This window comes from Triticum aestivum, chromosome 3B, assembly GCF_018294505.1.
Source record: "Triticum aestivum cultivar Chinese Spring chromosome 3B, IWGSC CS RefSeq v2.1, whole genome shotgun sequence".
Taxonomy (NCBI): domain Eukaryota; kingdom Viridiplantae; phylum Streptophyta; class Magnoliopsida; order Poales; family Poaceae; genus Triticum; species Triticum aestivum.
In genome coordinates, this window is record NC_057801.1 from 214,484,993 (window position 1) to 214,503,441 (window position 18,449).

General features: G+C 44.1%; 1 protein-coding gene across 1 annotated transcript; it reads left to right on the forward strand.

Moving 5' to 3' along the window:
* Positions 1-4,640: 4,640 nt before the first annotated feature.
* LOC123069422 (protein NLP3) lies at positions 4,641-11,050 on the forward strand. The gene is made up of 5 exons (XM_044492275.1): positions 4,641-5,086; positions 6,298-6,857; positions 6,968-7,015; positions 7,100-8,042; positions 9,751-11,050. Exons 1-5 carry the CDS (start codon positions 4,813-4,815, stop codon positions 10,725-10,727), a joined length of 2,802 nt encoding a protein of 933 aa, XP_044348210.1. The 5' UTR covers positions 4,641-4,812; the 3' UTR covers positions 10,728-11,050.
* Positions 11,051-18,449: the final 7,399 nt, after the last annotated feature.

Here is an 18,449-nt window from a genome sequence, read left to right on the forward strand (position 1 = left end):
ATTGGCTCCATCGATCAAATTTAATCCCCAACCCATCTCGATTCGCAAGTGGCAACGCATAAAATACTGCTCCGATTGCAAGCCTGGTGCACTGCTACTTTCTACGTAAGTTTTAACTTGGCTTGTCGCGATCAGGTACGGCAATAGAATAACCACGGCGATCAATCGATGGACCGATCGGTCGAGCTCGCTGGTCAAGCGGCGCCGGGGGGCGGGGGCCATGCCACGCCGGGCGGGCTGAGCTGCGACGCGGCCGCCCGCGCGGCGTGCGCGTCGCCGGAGGGCGGGGGCAGACCAGGATCACGATCACGATCCCGATCCACAGGACGCGGTGGCCGGGAGCGAGATGCGCGCGCGCCCGAGCAGCGGCGAGCAGCGCGGGCCGACGTGCCGCACGTGCCGATCGAGGGGGGGGCACGTTGGCGACCTCGGGGCCCGGCGATTATTGGCACGGGCCACGGCGGAGTGCACCCACGCAACACAACACAATGGGCGCCATATAATTTTCTTACAGATTAGACAGTGGGCGCCGTATTTTATTTTGCTTCCACCTCGACCCGGCGAGCTCTGCATTTCGCTCTCTTTCTCTTTCTGGTTTCGCGAAGGCGGGGGCGGTCGCATCCGGCGTAGGTGAGATGCATGCGAGATGCACTGCTGCTCAACTGAGGTCTGCTATTATCTGGGTGCTCCCGGTGACGTCGTCCTCTAGCGAGCGAGTGCCTGCGGTTTTCTCATGTGCGCTTGCGGTGGTTTGGACTTTAGAGCATTCCGCAGCATGTGTGGTAGCTAGTATAGTACGTATCACGTCATCGGTTTTGCATAAATAGTCTTCGTGAAAAGCACAGGCACCGTACCTCCAAATGCATTTTGTATCGCGGCTCCTTTTTTTTTTTTAATCTTCAGAGGGAATGGACACCGTGAACTACTTGTTTATCTCGTACGCAAACCACCCGTAGAGGTAGACTGGTCTAATGAGTATGACCCTCGTAGATGTGGCGGTTACAGTACCTACATAATACTGGCTCTTTGATTACCTGAGAATGCTACTTTCACAATGTCAAAGCCCTTACAAGAACAATATATATGTTCCCTTATTTTACCGAGCATTGTGTACTTGTGCAACCGAATGGATTCGTTATACTTTTTTCACTTGGAAAGATATTGCACAGATACACTCCACTCATATGCAACTAGGTCAATGGTTTTAGTTTCATCACAATGGCACTGGTTTAAAGAAATATCGGCAGACCAACTAGTTGGATGCGTCAACTTATATGATAATAAGGAACCCACTGCTTTCCCATTGAAAGAATCACAAGAGTTGTTTAGTAACTATGCCCACCATACATATAGCACACGTATTGCACATTATTTTCTTTAGTTGTCTCCCATAAAAATGGAGCTTTGACAGCATCAAAGCTTGCAAGATTCAACCTGTACAACGGGAAATAATAAACATCATTTATACTCGACACGGCGTATGCCACCCATACATAAGTTTGTCCACGCATACAGAATGCTCAACTACGGTCCTAGTATAGCAACTAATCACCTCAGCTAACAACCTGCATAATTACAAACAAACAAAAATGCAATGGTAAAACACCATGTACAATTTCTAAAAAACACACCATATACGCGTATATGCTTTTTTTAGACAAACATATATACATCTCATACAAACCATACACTATGGGCGTGTTTGATTGCCGCATCGAGCCCAACCAGGCCCGCGCGGGAAGGAAAAGGCCTGTTTGGTTGTCTAGTTTCACAGTTGGACCTGCATCGCATGCTTCTCAAAGCAGCCCACAGCCTGGCTCGCTAGAAATTCTCGGATCGGCAATTTCTCGTGAGTCAGGCTGAGTGCGGCGCGAGGTCGCACGGGCGGGTTCGACGCGAGGGCGAGGGGGATGGCGGGAGATAGAAAATCTAGCGCGCTGTCCCGGCGCCAAATCTAGCCTCACCCCCCTTTCTACTCGCTCACCCATATCCACTTTATTCCCTACCCCTTTCTCCCCTACTGCCTCGCCATCGATGGCGGCTGCGATTTCAGATCTACGCTAGAGGCGGCGACGGTAGAAGAGGCGGCGGCTTTGCAGCGAATCTGGTGCTCCCCTTGCTGTTGGTCACCGTCTGGTCGACCTTGTCTGTGCCATGGCTCCCCCTACGCCGTCCTCGTCTCCGATGCCGGTAAGCAGCCCCCCTCTTCCCTTTGTTAGGTCTGTGGTTAGGCCGTTTGGCAAGGTGTAGGATCGATTTCCCACTAAACGAACCGTCGATGTCGACTAGGTTATGGACGCACGGATGAGGCTGATAATTTAGGCATCAACACTGATAAGTGTGATTCAGGCATGTGTCATGTTCATGCACCAGAGAGTTGTTCGTCGTGCTGGGAGACCTTTGATCCGCTATGGTCCAATGTTTATCCGGAAACAGGAGAGGATCCAAAATTTGAACTACATCTACAACTGCAATGACGTTGAGGCTCTGTGGATGCTTCAAATGAAAAGAGCACCATTTGCCAGGCTTGTCGAGACCTTCAGGAGCAGGGGGTGCTACAAGATAACATCAACACCAGTGTGGAAGAGCAAGCGACCATGTTCCTCCATGTCGTTGGTCATAACCAGAGGTCCAGGGTCATTCACAATATGTTCAGAGATCAATGGAGACCATCTCTAGATACTTCAAGCAGGTGCTTTTTGCTGTTAGAGAGCTTAGAGAAGAGATGATCAGGAGATCATCTGGCTGGACTCCACCCAAGATCCGCGGAAGCCCAAGATGGTATCCATACTTCAAGGTGAGCATTGACAATATACACTTTTCATGGCTTGATATGCTTGTATTGTTCAAGTTGGGCACTAACACATGCTTGTGATATCATTTTTAGGATTGCATTGGGGCAATAGATGGTACTCATGTCACTGCCAAAGTTCCTAGGTCACAGTCTGCAGCATACAGGGGGAGGAAGCACTACACAAGCCAGAATGTGCTTGCTGCTGTTGACTTTGATCTGAAGTTGACATATGTGTTGATTGGTTGGGAGGGGTCAGCGCATGATGCTAACATTCTCAGTGACAACATGAGTCGACCTGATGGGATCAACATCCCCGACGGAAAGTTCTACCTTGGAGGTGCTGGCAATGCATGTCGGTCGGGTGTTGTTCCACCGTTCAGGAAAACCAGGTACCATCTCAACGAGTTCTTTGGTAGGAACTATCCTAGGACAGCACAGGAGCTGTTTAATCTCAGACACTCCAGCCTTAAAGTAACTGTTGAGAGGGCATTTGAAGCTCTGAAGAATAGGTTTAAGATCCTGGATCAGAAGTCATTCCACCCATACTCCACTCGGGTTAAGCTTGTTCTTACTTGCTGCATTCTGCATAACTGGATTCTTCAGTGGGGCTTTGATGAACACGTGCTTGAGGAGAAAGAGGTCGGGCCTTACGATGTTGTTAGAACCGGCCATGGTGTGGAGGCAGTTGACAATGACGCTTGAACGGACAAAAGGTTGGAGTGGGCAGAGGCAATGTGGCTTAACAGAGGTCAGTGCAGGATTTGAAGAAGAGGGAGAAGAAGAAGCAGAAGAAGAGGAAGATGAAGAGGAAGATCTGGTAGCAGCAACACCGATGAACTATCAACTATTTAGCCAACGGTTCTTATTAATTTGTTCTGTCATTTGATAGTAGTTAGGATGAACTATCATTTGTTTAACTAGCTGGCACTACATTTTTAGATCTTGTGTAGTAAGTTCATCACTAGTCAGAACTGGTGACAACACCTTATGCAGGTTGCAACCAAACCATGTCATATGTGCGCCTAATGCAAGGCGGGCAGCCAAACGCCGGGTCAAAAGTGATTGTCACATACAACTAAGGTTCATGCAGGTAACCAAACTAGATGCATCTGGGATCTTTTTGCATGCATCCCTCAAACCGGCTCACTAGAGTCAGACTCGTCGGACCAGGCTCGATTGACAATGTAACCAAACACGCTCTATATTGTCCCAACTTAGGGCTGGGACAGACAGCATGCGGGTGTGAGAGTAGATCCACTGCCCTCCAAATCTAGAGAAACAGTTGGGGGTAGTGGTAGACGTCAATGGTCACAATTGGTAGAGTGCCTCGTACCGTGAGTGGCGGGAAGATGAATAGATGGACGTGGTTGAAAGGCGATGCGGGCGGTGCCAATGAGTCTAGGATGGTTCACGCTATGGCGAGTACCGATAACTTAGTCGCTAACATCACTTGTACAAGTACAACCGTCGGACCTGACGGCGGGAGAGTTCCTCCATGGTCGACCCTCGACCGCCAACTAGCTACCCCCTATACATTGTTGAAAAAAATACTTTCTCTAACTAAAACACGGTATGGTCGATAGTTTTATTCAGTGAACATCATCAATCAGCTCCAAATCATAGACAAAAACACATCGCCCACTTGTGCTGGGTAGATTCCGGGAGCCCCCTAGCAAATATAGAAGGAATAGCATCGCCACCTCCGGACATGCGTGTGCGATTCCACCCAGTAGCAAGCGAGCGGGGGGCGGGGCCCGCCGGCAGCGGGACGCCGCAGCAGATCCCCGTCCCACTTGTCCGCCCCCATTATCTTAATATTATTCTGGTCCACTACCCGCCACATCTCCCACCAGCCACATTTGATCCCCCCCTCCCCCACATATGGCACCCCAGCTCCCGCTGCCTCCCCTACTCCTCTCTCCGTCTCGTCGCCGCCTCCTCACCCGCCGCCGACGCCGACGCACCGCGCCAGCAGCCTGACGCGAGTTCCGGTGTGGTGACGCCAAGCGCCGTGCAGCATGGACATCGACCCTTCCTCGGTCTCCCACGCCGACGGCGGGGGCGACCTGTGGCCGTTCGACTCGCTCACCACGTCCCTCTTCTTCTCCTCCGTCTCCTCCTCCCCGCCGCTCCACCCGCTGCCCGTCGCTTCCTCCTCGTGGCTCACGCCGCCGTCTCCGCTCTGGCTCTTCGAGGACCGCCAGATGATGCCGATCGAGGTGGGCCCTGCGCCCGCCGCGGCGCCGGACAATACTGCCGCCGTCGCAGAGGAGGCCCAGCGAGCACGCTCCGGTAAGCCTTATCGTACTTCACTTGGAACCAATCCTTGCTTCGTTTACTGCTCCCTGGATCGCACGGGATGTTTACATCGTGATTTTGTTCCTATCTCTGCTTTGGCCTGTCGATGGAATCTTTCCGCTCCAAAGCTGGAACAGAGGGGCAGCTGGAATCTTGCTGTTATTCTAGTCGTTAGCACGCTAGCCTTATCTTCTCTGTACGATCCGCGAAGTTTCCCAGCTTTGTGTTTGACTTTTTTGGGGGGCTCCTTTTGGCACGTTTCTCGGTTGCATATGATTCGGCTCATAAATCTCTCGAAGAAATAGAATATTTCTACTACGAGTACTTGCTAATCCAACAAGACGGATAAAATGTTGTACTAGTAAAGCTTCATTGGCTTTGTTGCAGTGATAGGCTTGCCGTGTTTAATTAGTGCGGACAAGCCTGGCTTTCCGTCTGAGTCTGACTACGTGGGGGTAATGCGTGCGTGCTTTCTTTTGCAAATGATTGGAAAATATTGGTTGGTAGCTTATTGGATTCCACTAGGAGATGGCGGTACCCGCCAATTACTGTATTACTATATATATGCATACAGAAAGGGTGTCATTTTTATGTTAAAAAAGAAGAAGAAAGGGTGTCATTTTCTTGTGCTATTGTTGCCTGAGTCATTTACTTTACCCAGTGCTGTATACTGCCTTTTGCTATTGGTGGTGGTATGATGCCTCTAAAGTGATCTCGGGTATTTAGTACTAGATATACATTAGTGGTGGGGTATGACGCCACTGATAGACATACTAGATTGTATTCAAAGTTGAAGCTGTTGGATAAGGCCTTACTTTGTCTCATTACATTATTAGTAGTATTTACAAGGGAGACAATGATATGTACTTTGCCGTGCTAAATAAACTAGGACTTCTCCATTTCGTTGGTTGGTGTTTCAAGAAATGCCCTTGGATTGATGATAGAATGTGTGGTATTGTTGATTTGTTTCACTTTACTGTAAGCATCGATGCATTGCAGTTAACAAACTATACGGCTCTCAGAAACATATTTCCGTTTGTGAAATAGGTATCGCTTGTCACATATTTACATGAGCGCAATGTTTAGACTGAATGGATGATTCATAGAAAATTGTATTGCTAATTTAAGTAGTATTGGCATTCCTTTCTTATTTATGTTCCTAGCCGCATTTCCCTTACAATACTGCATTCTATTCTGCTAACTAGGGAATTCGGACACGCCAATTAAGAAGACCGAACGTCTCAACAACAAATGGCAATTTAACCTAGCTCTGCATGACGATAGCACGAACAGCTCATGCTTGTTCAAGGAGAAGCTGACTCATGCTCTCAGGTACTTCAAGGAGTCAACAGATCAACACCTGTTGGTCCAGGTTTGGGCGCCGGTTAAGAGTGGCGATCGCTATGTGCTTACTACATCAGGACAACCCTTTGTACTTGACCACCAGAGCATTGGGCTGCTTCAGTACAGGGCTGTATCCATGATGTACATGTTCTCAGTAGATGGAGATAATGCTGGGGAGCTTGGGTTACCTGGACGTGTCTACAAGCAAAAAGTGCCTGAGTGGACACCAAATGTGCAGTATTATAGCAGCACTGAGTACCCACGGCTTAACCATGCCATCAGTTACAATGTTCATGGTACCGTTGCCTTGCCTGTTTTTGATCCCTCTGTTCAATCATGTATTGCTGTCGTCGAACTTATAATGACATCGAAGAAGATAAACTATGCCGATGAGGTTGATAAAGTCTGCAAAGCTCTTGAGGTTTGTGTTTTCTTTTGATTGTGTTTCTTTTATGTCACATGAGCTTTCAGGGGACATTGCTGGACATCATATATTTATATTCTTAGTAATATTATTTGTGCTATATGCAGGCAGTAAATCTTAAAAGCACTGAGATATTGGAGCATCCAAATGTCCAGGTTAGCATCCAATCAACAAGAACAATTAATTTTGCTGTTTTTACTATGCGGGGTGATTTATGTGTTTCTGTATTGTGTACTCAGATTTGCAATGAAGGCCGTCAATCTGCCCTGGTGGAGATACTGGAGATCCTGACAGTTGTATGTGAAGAGCACAAGCTTCCATTAGCACAAACATGGGTTCCTTGCAAATATCGAAGTGTGTTGGCGCATGGTGGTGGTGTTAAGAAAAGTTGCTTGAGCTTTGATGGAAGTTGCATGGGGGAAGTCTGCATGTCAACCAGTGATGTGGCATTTCATGTGATTGATGCTCATATGTGGGGATTCCGAGATGCCTGTGTAGAACACCATCTACAGAAGGGACAGGGAGTTTCTGGCAAGGCGTTTATCTATCACAGACCTTGCTTTTCAAAAGATATCAGTCAGTTTTGTAAGCTGGAGTACCCCCTTGTGCACTATGCTCGTATGTTTGGATTGGCTGGCTGCTTTGCTATATGTTTACAAAGTCCTTATACTGGTGATGATTATTATATGCTAGAGTTTTTCCTGCCACCCAGTTGTAAAGAGGAAGATGATCAAAATGCCTTGTTGGAGTCTATATTAGGTCTGATCAATCAGTGTCTCCGTAATCTGAAGGTAGCTGGTAATGGAGAATCCAACAAAGCTTCTCTTCAACTTAGTAATGTCATAATGATTGAAAGTGAAGATTTCAAGACAAATGTGCATTTTGAGAACTCTGAAGGTTTTCGTGAATCGCCCGAAGGTGAAACACATGGAGGAGCCCACGAGTTCGATAAAGCGAATAGTAAAGTATCAGAGGGACATTTGTTGGCTGATGATAACTCTCATAACAATGGCGTATCTGTCTCCAGGCCAAATGGTAGCGCGGCTTCTGATTCTTCATTGCTTCACAAAAATGGCAAACCCCCTGAAAGGAGACGGGGGAAAGCTGAAAAAACAATCAGCTTAGAAGTTCTTCAGCAATATTTTTCTGGAAGTCTGAAAAATGCAGCAAAAAGCCTTGGTGGTACGGTTCTAATATTTAGCTTTTTAAGTAAACAAATCCTTGGCTTTTCGAGTCTTAACTCTTTCTGATTGCTAAGATGGCCCCACTTACCTTGGGTTCAATTTGACAATCTAGTCCTCTTGAATATGGATATCAGATGAATTATCCAATTGGTAATCTAGTTTATGTTTGTTTCTTGTAGGGCTTAAATGGCAACAAAATGTTGCAGCATGCAGTGAGCTTATATGTTGCATCCATTTTTTCTTTTATTGTTCTATTATTCAGAAAATATCATCCCAGTGTAGTTGGCATTTGGGGTTTTAGTTCCATTTTTCTTGTTGTCATGACACCATAGATGTGACACTTGTTCCTGTTGAAGTCATGACACCATAGATGTGACACCTGTTCCTGTTGAATTCTAAAATTGCAGAACGTAGACTCAGTGGAAGGGTTTTGGGTTTTGGAATTGATTAGAAGACAGAGACCCTCCAGTTTAGCATTTAGATATGGTAGGGTGCAAAAAATGTTTTTGGCAACAAATAGGTTTTTCATGTGAAGCATAGCATGTCATATTGTCATTCTTTTTAGAGGCTGATGCTTTTTGTAGCTAACTGATACTCATATCACTTTGTGTCGACTAGCAGAACTTGGGAAGGGAAGGATGATGAACTGTTGATTGTTTTTTGAGATTGAAACTAGATCTATGTTTCTTTCTTCAGTTTAGGTGAACTTGAACCATGTACATTATGTTGTTCAGGGTGCATTCATTCACATACATATTGAGTAGGCATCAATCGATGCATTGTCTTATTCACAGTCTAGTAGATTTTGTAGGCAAGCTCACACTAGTAAATGTGTACTATGGATTTGTATGGGTGGGTAGCTATACAATATACACAGTGCACCAATGGTATTTACGGAAAGCCCTGAAGTTCGCCAGTAAGTCAATTTAGTTAAGATTGAGGATGTTTTGTTTGACATGATTAAAACAAAGGCACAGACTATAGATAATAATAATAAATCTGACACCAGACATAGAACATCACAAGAACTGTCATCCTAGTGATATGTCAATCTTTTGTTTAAGTGGAAACAAAAAGGAATTTATCTTTCTTATATGTTGTGTAGCAAGGCACACAACGGGCTAAACACCCCCGGGAGGATGTCCAGGTGGAGTCAGCTTGGTTAGGGAAGAGATTAGAACTTAGATGACAAGAGATGACTCCGGGGAAGGAATAGATTTATTTCTCATTTCTTATCCTCTAATAATCGAGTACTACACCTTTAATAACTGGCAACTAGGGAAACAAACCTAAAGATCACTGATTATTATGGTGATAGATAACATGAGCTTATCTCCTTTGTGCCGCCGACCAGCCGTAGGACAATGGCCCACCTCCTATTGTTAGCCATGAAAATATGTATAGAAGCAACCTAGCAAAATGAATCTTGTTAATATGCCCACCTTCACCAGATATCACCAGCGGTCTAATTTGCTTGTCGTAACCTTCTGAAGGAAACTAAGTCTGGGCTTGTGCATGAATCATGAATGTGTATTTTGTAAGCTGGCTTCCTTTATTTAAAAATCCTTTTTCCTTTGACCCGTTTGCTTCTTCTGAATCTAAAAGATAGTAGATGCATTGAACGTTTAATCCTGCAATGGTAATAACATTGTCGGGGTTCGACTGTTGGATATTGGCATTAGCTAATTATATTTTCGGTTTGACAGTGTGCCCCACAACCATGAAGCGCATCTGCAGGCAACATGGGATTTCTCGTTGGCCATCCCGAAAAATTAACAAGGTCAACCGGTCTCTCTCGAAGTTAAAGCAAGTAATTGAGTCTGTTCAAGGCTCAGACGCGGCATTTAACCTGACATCTATCACAGGCCCTCTCCCTACTATTCCTGTTGGCCCTTCATCAGATTCTTTCAATAAAGAGAAAGCAAGTGAAAGTAAAGCAGAACATTCAAATCGTGCTGTTGATGGTGACAGAGATTCATCTTTACAGAAGTCACAGGAAACTGGTAGCCACTTTGGTGCACTCATGTCCCAGCAAGGATTTGCAGACACTGGGAACAATGTTCAACTTGAAGCAGACAAAGCTTCTCTCTCGAGAAGCTCATCGGGAGAAGGCAGCATAAATTCACGTACTTCGGAGGGCTCATGTCAGGGAAGTCCCGCAAACCAGACGTTTGTTTGCCAGCCTATTGCTTCAATGTTCTTGGAACCACAAGAACCACAACTGAATCCGGAAGGGTTCACAAAAGAACCTTTCCAAGAACCAGAGCTACCACTTTCCAGGATGCTCATAGAGGATTCTGGTAGTTCCAAGGATTTGAAGAATCTCTTTGGTTCAGCAATTGGCCAACCAATGTTAGCCCCTCCCAGCAATTTTGGGCCAATGCGAAATTCGGGGACTGTGACGATAAAGGCGAGCTTTAAGGAAGACATTGTAAGGTTCCGTTTCCCGTGTTCTAGCAGCGTTATGGCTTTGAAAGATGAGGTTGCCAAAAGGCTGAGGATGGATGCTGGCATGTTTGATATCAAGTACCTTGACGATGATCACGAGTGGGTGAAGTTGGCGTGCAATGCGGACTTGGAAGAATGCATAGAAATCTCCCGGCATTCTGGTACCCATGTCATCAGGCTGTTGGTTAGCGACGTTGCGGCCCACATTGGTAGTTCTTGTGGAAGCTCCGGTTGACACCCAGATCAACGTTTTTAACTTTTTTTTTCCTTTTTCAATGGGTATGTACAAGTTGTTCCAGGAGGTCAGTTTTTACTTGTTGTTAAGCTAGTTGTGTTGCTAGATAGCATTAGCAGCTTTACTGTGTTCGACTGAAGCACCAATTTTTTTCTTGTACGAATATGTGTAACGCTGCAAGATGCGCGTGTTGTCGATGATGTACATATTTAGCACGTGGTGCTGGAAGTCCTGGGGGTACAGTAAAAAACCGAAGTTGTTGTAATATGGCACTTTTGTTTTCCAGAAATTGAACAGTTTTGGAAGTTCGTTCTTTCTATTCACTTTCAGTTCCTCTTGGGTTTGAGCTTTCTGAGGCTTGCTTGGTTCATTGTCCCCTGTTGTGGAAAAGATAAATTCCGGAGGAAAATAGGTGTAATTTTCATCGTATTTTCAGCGACATAAACCTGAGCTATTTGCTGCTCTGATAGAATTATTGGTGCCCAAAATCCAGCTGCTAACAGAGACTTCTTGTCCACCCAGCATTTCAGGAGCTGTTGTTTGTATTGCATCACTCATTTTGCAGAACAAACAAGAGAAATTTCCAGCCGGAGTATTTATTTCCTTTAATGCCACAAGTGTGCACCACTAGGAAAAACCTTATACACAGAATCTTAGCATTAGCGTTGGATAAAATGAAGCGCTACTGCTACTTAGTAGTAGGGCGTGGCAGTAAAAGGCGCTACTGCTATCCTGTTAGCAGTAGCGTGTTTTTAAAAAACGCGTTGCTACTAAGTTTGAACTGGGTGCACATGGCTAGCTCCACTTAGCAGCAGTGCGTATCCTTATCCAGCGCTACTGCTATGCTCCGTAGTAGTAGCGCTTTTCTTCAACCCGTGCTGCCACTAACCCTACCTTATCGTCCCCGCGCGACCGACCCTCTCACTCTTCCTCTCACTCACTCTTCCCCGCACCCCTCGTCGTCCGCCGCCATCCCCGTTCCCCGACCACCGTCGTCGCCCGCCGCCGCGGACGCTCCACCGAGGTAGTCCCTCCATCCTCCTCCGGCCGTCCCTCCTCCCTCCTCCTCCGGCCGCCCCCTCCTCCCTCCTCCTTCGGCCGCCCCCTCCTCCCTCCTCCTCAGGCCGCCCCCTCCTCCCTCCTTCGGTCCCACCGCCCTCCTCCCCCTCCTCGCTCCTCCCTCCTCCCTCCATCTCTCCTAAACCCTAAACTCTTTTTTACTGTTCTTGTATAATGTAATTTGTTTTACTGTTTTTTAGTAAGTGTTTAATAGAATTAGTAAGAAAATTAATTGAACTAGTTGAACTAGTTTATTTTTAGTAAGAACTAGTTTATTTTTATTTATAGTAAGTGTTTAGTTGAACTAGTTTATTTTTAGTAAGAAAAATTAGGTATATGAGATTTGATGATCTAATTAAAATTTTACTATAGAACTAGTTTATTTTTAGTAAGAAAATTAATAGAACTAGTTTATTTTTAGGTGTACTTAATAGAATTCTAGGTTGATTCGTTTTGAAGTGGACATGTCATACTTTGAACATGTCACATTTGTTTTTTTAGTTAAAGCAATTATTCCCGCATCGACGTCGACGATGCCTATCCCGCATCCTCTCCGTTGACTCGGCGGAGGAGGCCTGCTTGATCAGAGGGGCCATGTCTGGGTCTTGGCTCTGCCGGTCTGGTACTGGGAGGTGCTACCTTCCGGGGGGCGCAGCTTGGTGAGGAGCCAGCCCGTCGTTGACCCGAACCTTCTTTGGTGGCGGTCGCGTGGGCGAGTGACGGTGCGGAGGCTTGAGGACCCCGCGGAGGTGGTACGTCACCGTGTCAGCGAGGAGGACGAGCACATCCGTCGCTACATGGTTGCGTTGGAGGGCAGGTTCGACAATACCTGGCAGGTTCTTCAGCGATCTCACTGGAGCTATGATCCTGTGATGGTTCCTTCTCTTTGGGTGTCCACCACCCGCGCCGATACCCGTTGTTCGCTAGGGTTTTAGCTATATTAGTGATGTTATATCTATGATACTATTAAAGATGTATTAGTGCTAATATTCGATGATGTACGGATGAAAGAGATTATTTAGTTTTGCTTATTGAATGCATGCTAATTTGAATACTAATTTATTTTATGATTTAGTTTTGCTTATTGAATGCTCAAATTGGAGAGTACTATGCAAGGCGTATGCATTTGATTAGTTAATAGCTTATAGGGTTTTTGTTTTTACAGAAATCAAGGAGCCCCTCCATCACCCCGCCATCGTCCCCGTCATCGACCCCCTCCGACCTCGAGGTGAGACCAGCCAAATCTCCATGTCAATATGAGTCCTATAAGATATTTTGAAATGTTTTTGTTCATATTTTCAACCATTGAAATGCAATGACCATCAAGTTTGAATGCTCATATGATGTAGATATAAACATGTATATCTTGTGTTGCTAAAATATGATATGTGCTTGCCCAAGTGGCCGGCCATGTTTGCAGGTAACACCTCCGAGTGGCCTATATTTTGCCGGAGTGTTGATTAATTTCCGTTTCGGCAAATTTCAGGCGCTCGATATGTCCTTTTTTTAGCAAAGGTCATGCCAGATTTTTTGGTGAATTTTGGCATGACTTGTGCTAGAATATGTAGGAAATATCGAGTGGCATGGATTTTCTAGAAAGATAATTAAATGATATTTTGGGTTGACTTTAAGTCTATCGAGGGTCCATACATGAGAGAAGAAGAATCCCAACTGTTGTCATGGGGGTCGTTTTTCCTTCTTCTCCTTGTGCTAGACCTTTGCTATGCAGTAGGGGAAGGAGGAATAACGACCATCACCGACGGTCAAAAAATCAGGGAGTGTGTCCACCACCATATATGAGAGAGGACAAAAAATCCCGACTGTTGTTGTGGGGGTTGCTTCTCCTTCGTTCCCGTGTGCTAGACATTTTGGTGTAATGCACTTGGGAACGAAAGGAGGAGCGACCATCACCAACGGTCGAATGTATACACCATGTGAGCTGAGAGTTTTCAAGAAAAGACTCGACAGACTGATAGTCAACTCGTGATGAATAATAATGATCTAATTTAGTTTTTGTAGTACATATATTTGATTGTACAAGTTTAATCTTCGAATTATGAACATAGGAAATATCGTCGATGTCATCGTCGGACGACGAAAGTCTGCCGGCGGAGTGCGACTGGTGCGACGACGACCGGGGTCTGTGCGACAGGCCTCACCTGGTAGAAGGTCGGCATTTCAGCATTAAGCTCTAGGATACCTTCGATGTTGAAACGGTACGCAACGACGAGAAGTATTTTTTTTCTTAATTAAGCACGACTTCTGCTTCTTCAACCTGTAAATTTTATCTTCTACAATTCAACTAGCTTATCCCATGCCATGCAAGACGCTATGTCTTGTAGAGGATGGATTTTGAAGATCATGAAAGTATGGAAACAAAGATAATTCACCTAAGGACTCATCATGGTATGGATTTTGATGTAAATCTATACAATTCTGAGAGCGTAGCCCATTTTGGTTGCCCGAATTGGGAAGCACTTTGCAAGACGTATGCTTTTCATGAGGGTATGCTTGTGACCATGAATCTTGGTGATCCTAACATCGCCGAAGACAATATGGACATTTGGGTCCTTGTTGATACGCTTCCAATTCTACCGCTATGTGAGTTTCTCAAACATAGGTATTAAGTAATTTATATTATTTAGTTCAAAATAGTTTACAGCTTATTTCCATTGATAGCTTATTTTCATTCTTCAAAGAATGTGCGGAAGATGGTAGACATAACCTACTACACTGATGGCTCAAAATTAACTTATCAGGAGAAAAATCATCTGATCTCATTTACTAATGATTTTGAGAATTACAATATCTATTATCAAACTCCTCCACATTATGGTCAATACGTGCCACTAGTGCACGTGTTGAACTACGGTAACATCCATGGAGATGTCATGGTAAGATTTTTTATTATTACGACGTCTGTGCATCTTTTGCATAAATTCTTCTAAAACTCAACTATATTACTAACTATGAAGTTATTACTATGTTTTTCAACAGAAATCTCGAAGGATTGTGTGCCTCATATGATGTTTCCGAAAGGTCTCCTTGATGTTATGAACTTACGACCAGGTCATCCTACGCATCACTGTTGTTCATACCGAATTTCTAAAACCAATGAAGACATGACAATCAAAGAATGGAAAAAATGTATGGTCAATCGTAGGGAGATACTTGGAAGCAACATTGTGCGAAGCGCAAGAATTGGAGACAGGATAATCTCCATTCTCCATAATGGAGAGTCAGGGCCTATCTTGTTTTATGCTATTTTACCTAAGAGGAGTAGGTCCTAGGTATAGTGTGTTATTATGTGCTACAATGTGTTAGAGTTAATGATGATGATGAGGAGTTGTGATTATGACTAGTGACCAACTTGCTATATTATGTCTCATTGATGAAAATGATGCTCATGAGGAGGTGTTATATGACAATGATATATTATGATGATAAGTTGTTAATGATATGACAACGATGATGATGATTTATATCATTGGGTGAAAGAACCGCGAATTAGTTTCAAGTGGATGGATCATTCCACTTGAAACTAGTCCACGGTTCTTTCATCCAGTGATGTAATAACTCATTATGATGTAAAACAATCTCTAAATTGCTACTGTATGAAAACTTGTATAATGGTGTATGAATACGACATAAAATGAAAAAGAAAAAGAATACACAATAATAGTAGTAGCGCGATGATACGTCTCCAACGTATCTATAATTTTTGATTGCTCCATGCTACTTTATCTACTGTTTTGGGCAATATTGGGCTCTATTATCGACTTTTATATTATTTTTGGGACTAACCTATTAACCGGAGGCCCAGCCCAGATTTGCTGTTTTATGCCTATTTCAGTGTTTCGAGGAAAAGGAATATCAGACGGAGTCAAAACGGAACGAAATCAACTTGAGAAGTTATTTTTGGAAGGAAACCTACCGGATGGGCTTGGAGTGCACGTCAGGGAAGAAGGGAGGTGCCCACGAGGGTGGGGGGCGTGCCCACCCCCTGCCTCGTGCCCCCCCTTCGGTCCACCGACGTACCCCCTGCACCCATATATACCTACGTATCATAAAACTTCCAGAACAGAAGATAGATCGGGAGTTCCGCCGCTGCAAGCCTCTGTAGCCACCAAAAACCAATCGGGACCCTGTTCCGACGCCCTGCCGAAGGGGGATCCCATCACCGGTGGCCATCTTCATCATCCCGGTGCTCTCCATGACGAGGAGGGAGTAGTTCACCCTCGGGGCTCAGGGAATGTACCAGTAGCTATGTGTTTGATCTCTCTCTCTCTCTCTCTCTCTCGTGTTCTCTCTCGTGTTCCCTCTATGGCACGATCTTGATGTATCCCGAGCTTTGCTATTGTAGTTGGATCTTATGATGTTTCTCCCCCTCTACTCTCTTGTGATGAATTGAGTTTCCCCTTTGAAGTTATCTTATCGGATTGAGTCTTTTATGAGAACACTTGATGTATGTCTTGCCATGATTATCTGTGGTGACAATGGGATATCATGTGCCACTTGATGTATGTTTTGGTGACCAACTTGCGGGTTCTGCCCATGAACCTATGCATAGGGGTTGGCACACGTTCTTGACTCTCCAGTAGAAACTTTGGGGCACTCTTTGAAGTACTTTTATGTTGGTTGGATGAATCTAAGATTGTGTGATGCATATCGTATAATCATGCCCGCGAATACTTGAGGTGACAATGGAGTATCTAGGTGACATTAGGGTTTTGGTTGATTTGTATCTTAAGGTGTTATTCTAGTACGAACTCTTTTATAGATCAATCCGAAAGAATAAATTTGAGGTGGTTTCGTACCCTACCATAATCTCTACGTTTGTTCTCCGCTATTAGCGGCTTCGGAGTGACTCTTTGTTGCATGTTGAGGGCTTGTTATATGATCTATCTATGTTATTATTGTTGAGAGAACTTGCACTAGTGAAAGTATGAACCCTAGACCTTGTTTCCTATCATTGCAATACCGTTTACGCTCATTTTTACCACTTGTTACCTTGCTGTTTTTATATTTTCAGTTTACAAAAACCTATATCTACTATCTATTTTGCACTTGTATCACCATCTCTTCGCCGAACTAGTGCACCTATACAATTTACCATTGTATTGGGTTGTTGGGGACACAAGAGACTTTTTGTTATTTGGTTGCAGGGTTGTTTGAGAGAGACCATCTTCATCCTACGCCTCCCACGGATTGATAAACCTGAGGTCATCCACTTGAGGGAAATTTGCTACTGTCCTACAAACCTGTGCATTTGCAGGCCCAACAACGTCTACAAGAAGAAGGTTGTGTAGTAGACATCAAGCTCTTTTCTGGCGCTGTTGCCGGGGAGGCTAGGTAAAGGGCACTCACTCACACCCCGTCAACTAAGCTCTTTTCTGGCGCCATTGCCGGGGAGGTGAGTGCTTGAAGGTATATCTTTAGATCTTGCAATCGAATCTTTTTTGTTTCTTGTTTTATCACTAGTTTAGTTTATAAAATAAAACTGCAAAAAAATGGAGTTAAGTTTGTCTCATACGCTTCGTCTTTTTAATATCTTTCGTGAAAATGATGGGAAGGAAAATTGTGCTCAAGTACTAGAAGAAGAATTACATAGAATGCTTGGCACAAAATATGTGAATGATGAGCATGATTGCAATGTTGTTAGTATGAATTCCTTGAATATCCATGATGCTAATGATATGCAAAGCCACAAGCTTGGGGAAGCTATGTTTGATGAAGATGATATTTTTTGTCCCCCAAGCTTTGATGAGCAAATTTACTATGATGAAAGCATGCCTCCTATCTATGATGATTATTGTGATGACACGTATGCTTTAAAGAATAATTATAACCATGAAACTTGTCATCTTGATCCTAATTTTAAATCATATGATAGTTATTTTGTTGAGTTTGCTCCCACTACTATTCATGAGAAGAATTTTGCTTATGAGGAAAGTAGTAAATTTTCTATGCTTGTAGATCATGAAAAGAATGCTTTAGGTGCTGGTTATATTGTTGAATTCATTCATGATGCTACTGAAAATTATTATGAGGGAGGAACATATGCTTGTAGGAATTGCAATAATGTCAAGTTTCCTCTCTATGTGCTTAAAGTCTTGAAGTTATGCTTGTTTTACCTTCCTATGCTAGTTGATTATTGTTCCCATAAGTTGTTTTCTCAAAAAATCCCTATGCATAGGAAGTGGGTTAGACTTAAATGTGCTAGTCATATGCTTCATGATGCTCCCATTATGTTTCAATTCTTATCTTTTATGTGAGCATCATTGTCATCATCATGCCTAGCTAGAAAGGCATTAAAGAAAAGCTCTTATTGGGAGACAACCCAATATTTATCCTTATTGTTTTTGTGTGTTCACATGATTATGCTACTGTAGTAATCATGTTTTATAGCTTTTGTTTCAATAAAGTGCCAAGTAAGACCTTTAGGATGGCTTACGGTGATAGTTGTGTTGATCCTGCTGAAAATCAGAAACTTTTGCACCTAGTAAATTAGTTTTGTTAATTCACAGAAATGTGCTTCTGATCTGATTCTTTTTGCTATGGATTGGTACACGAATTTCTTAGGACTTCCTAATTTGGTAGGAGTTTTGGAGTTTCAGAAGTATAGTTTGATACAGATTATTACAGACTGTTCTGTTTTTGACA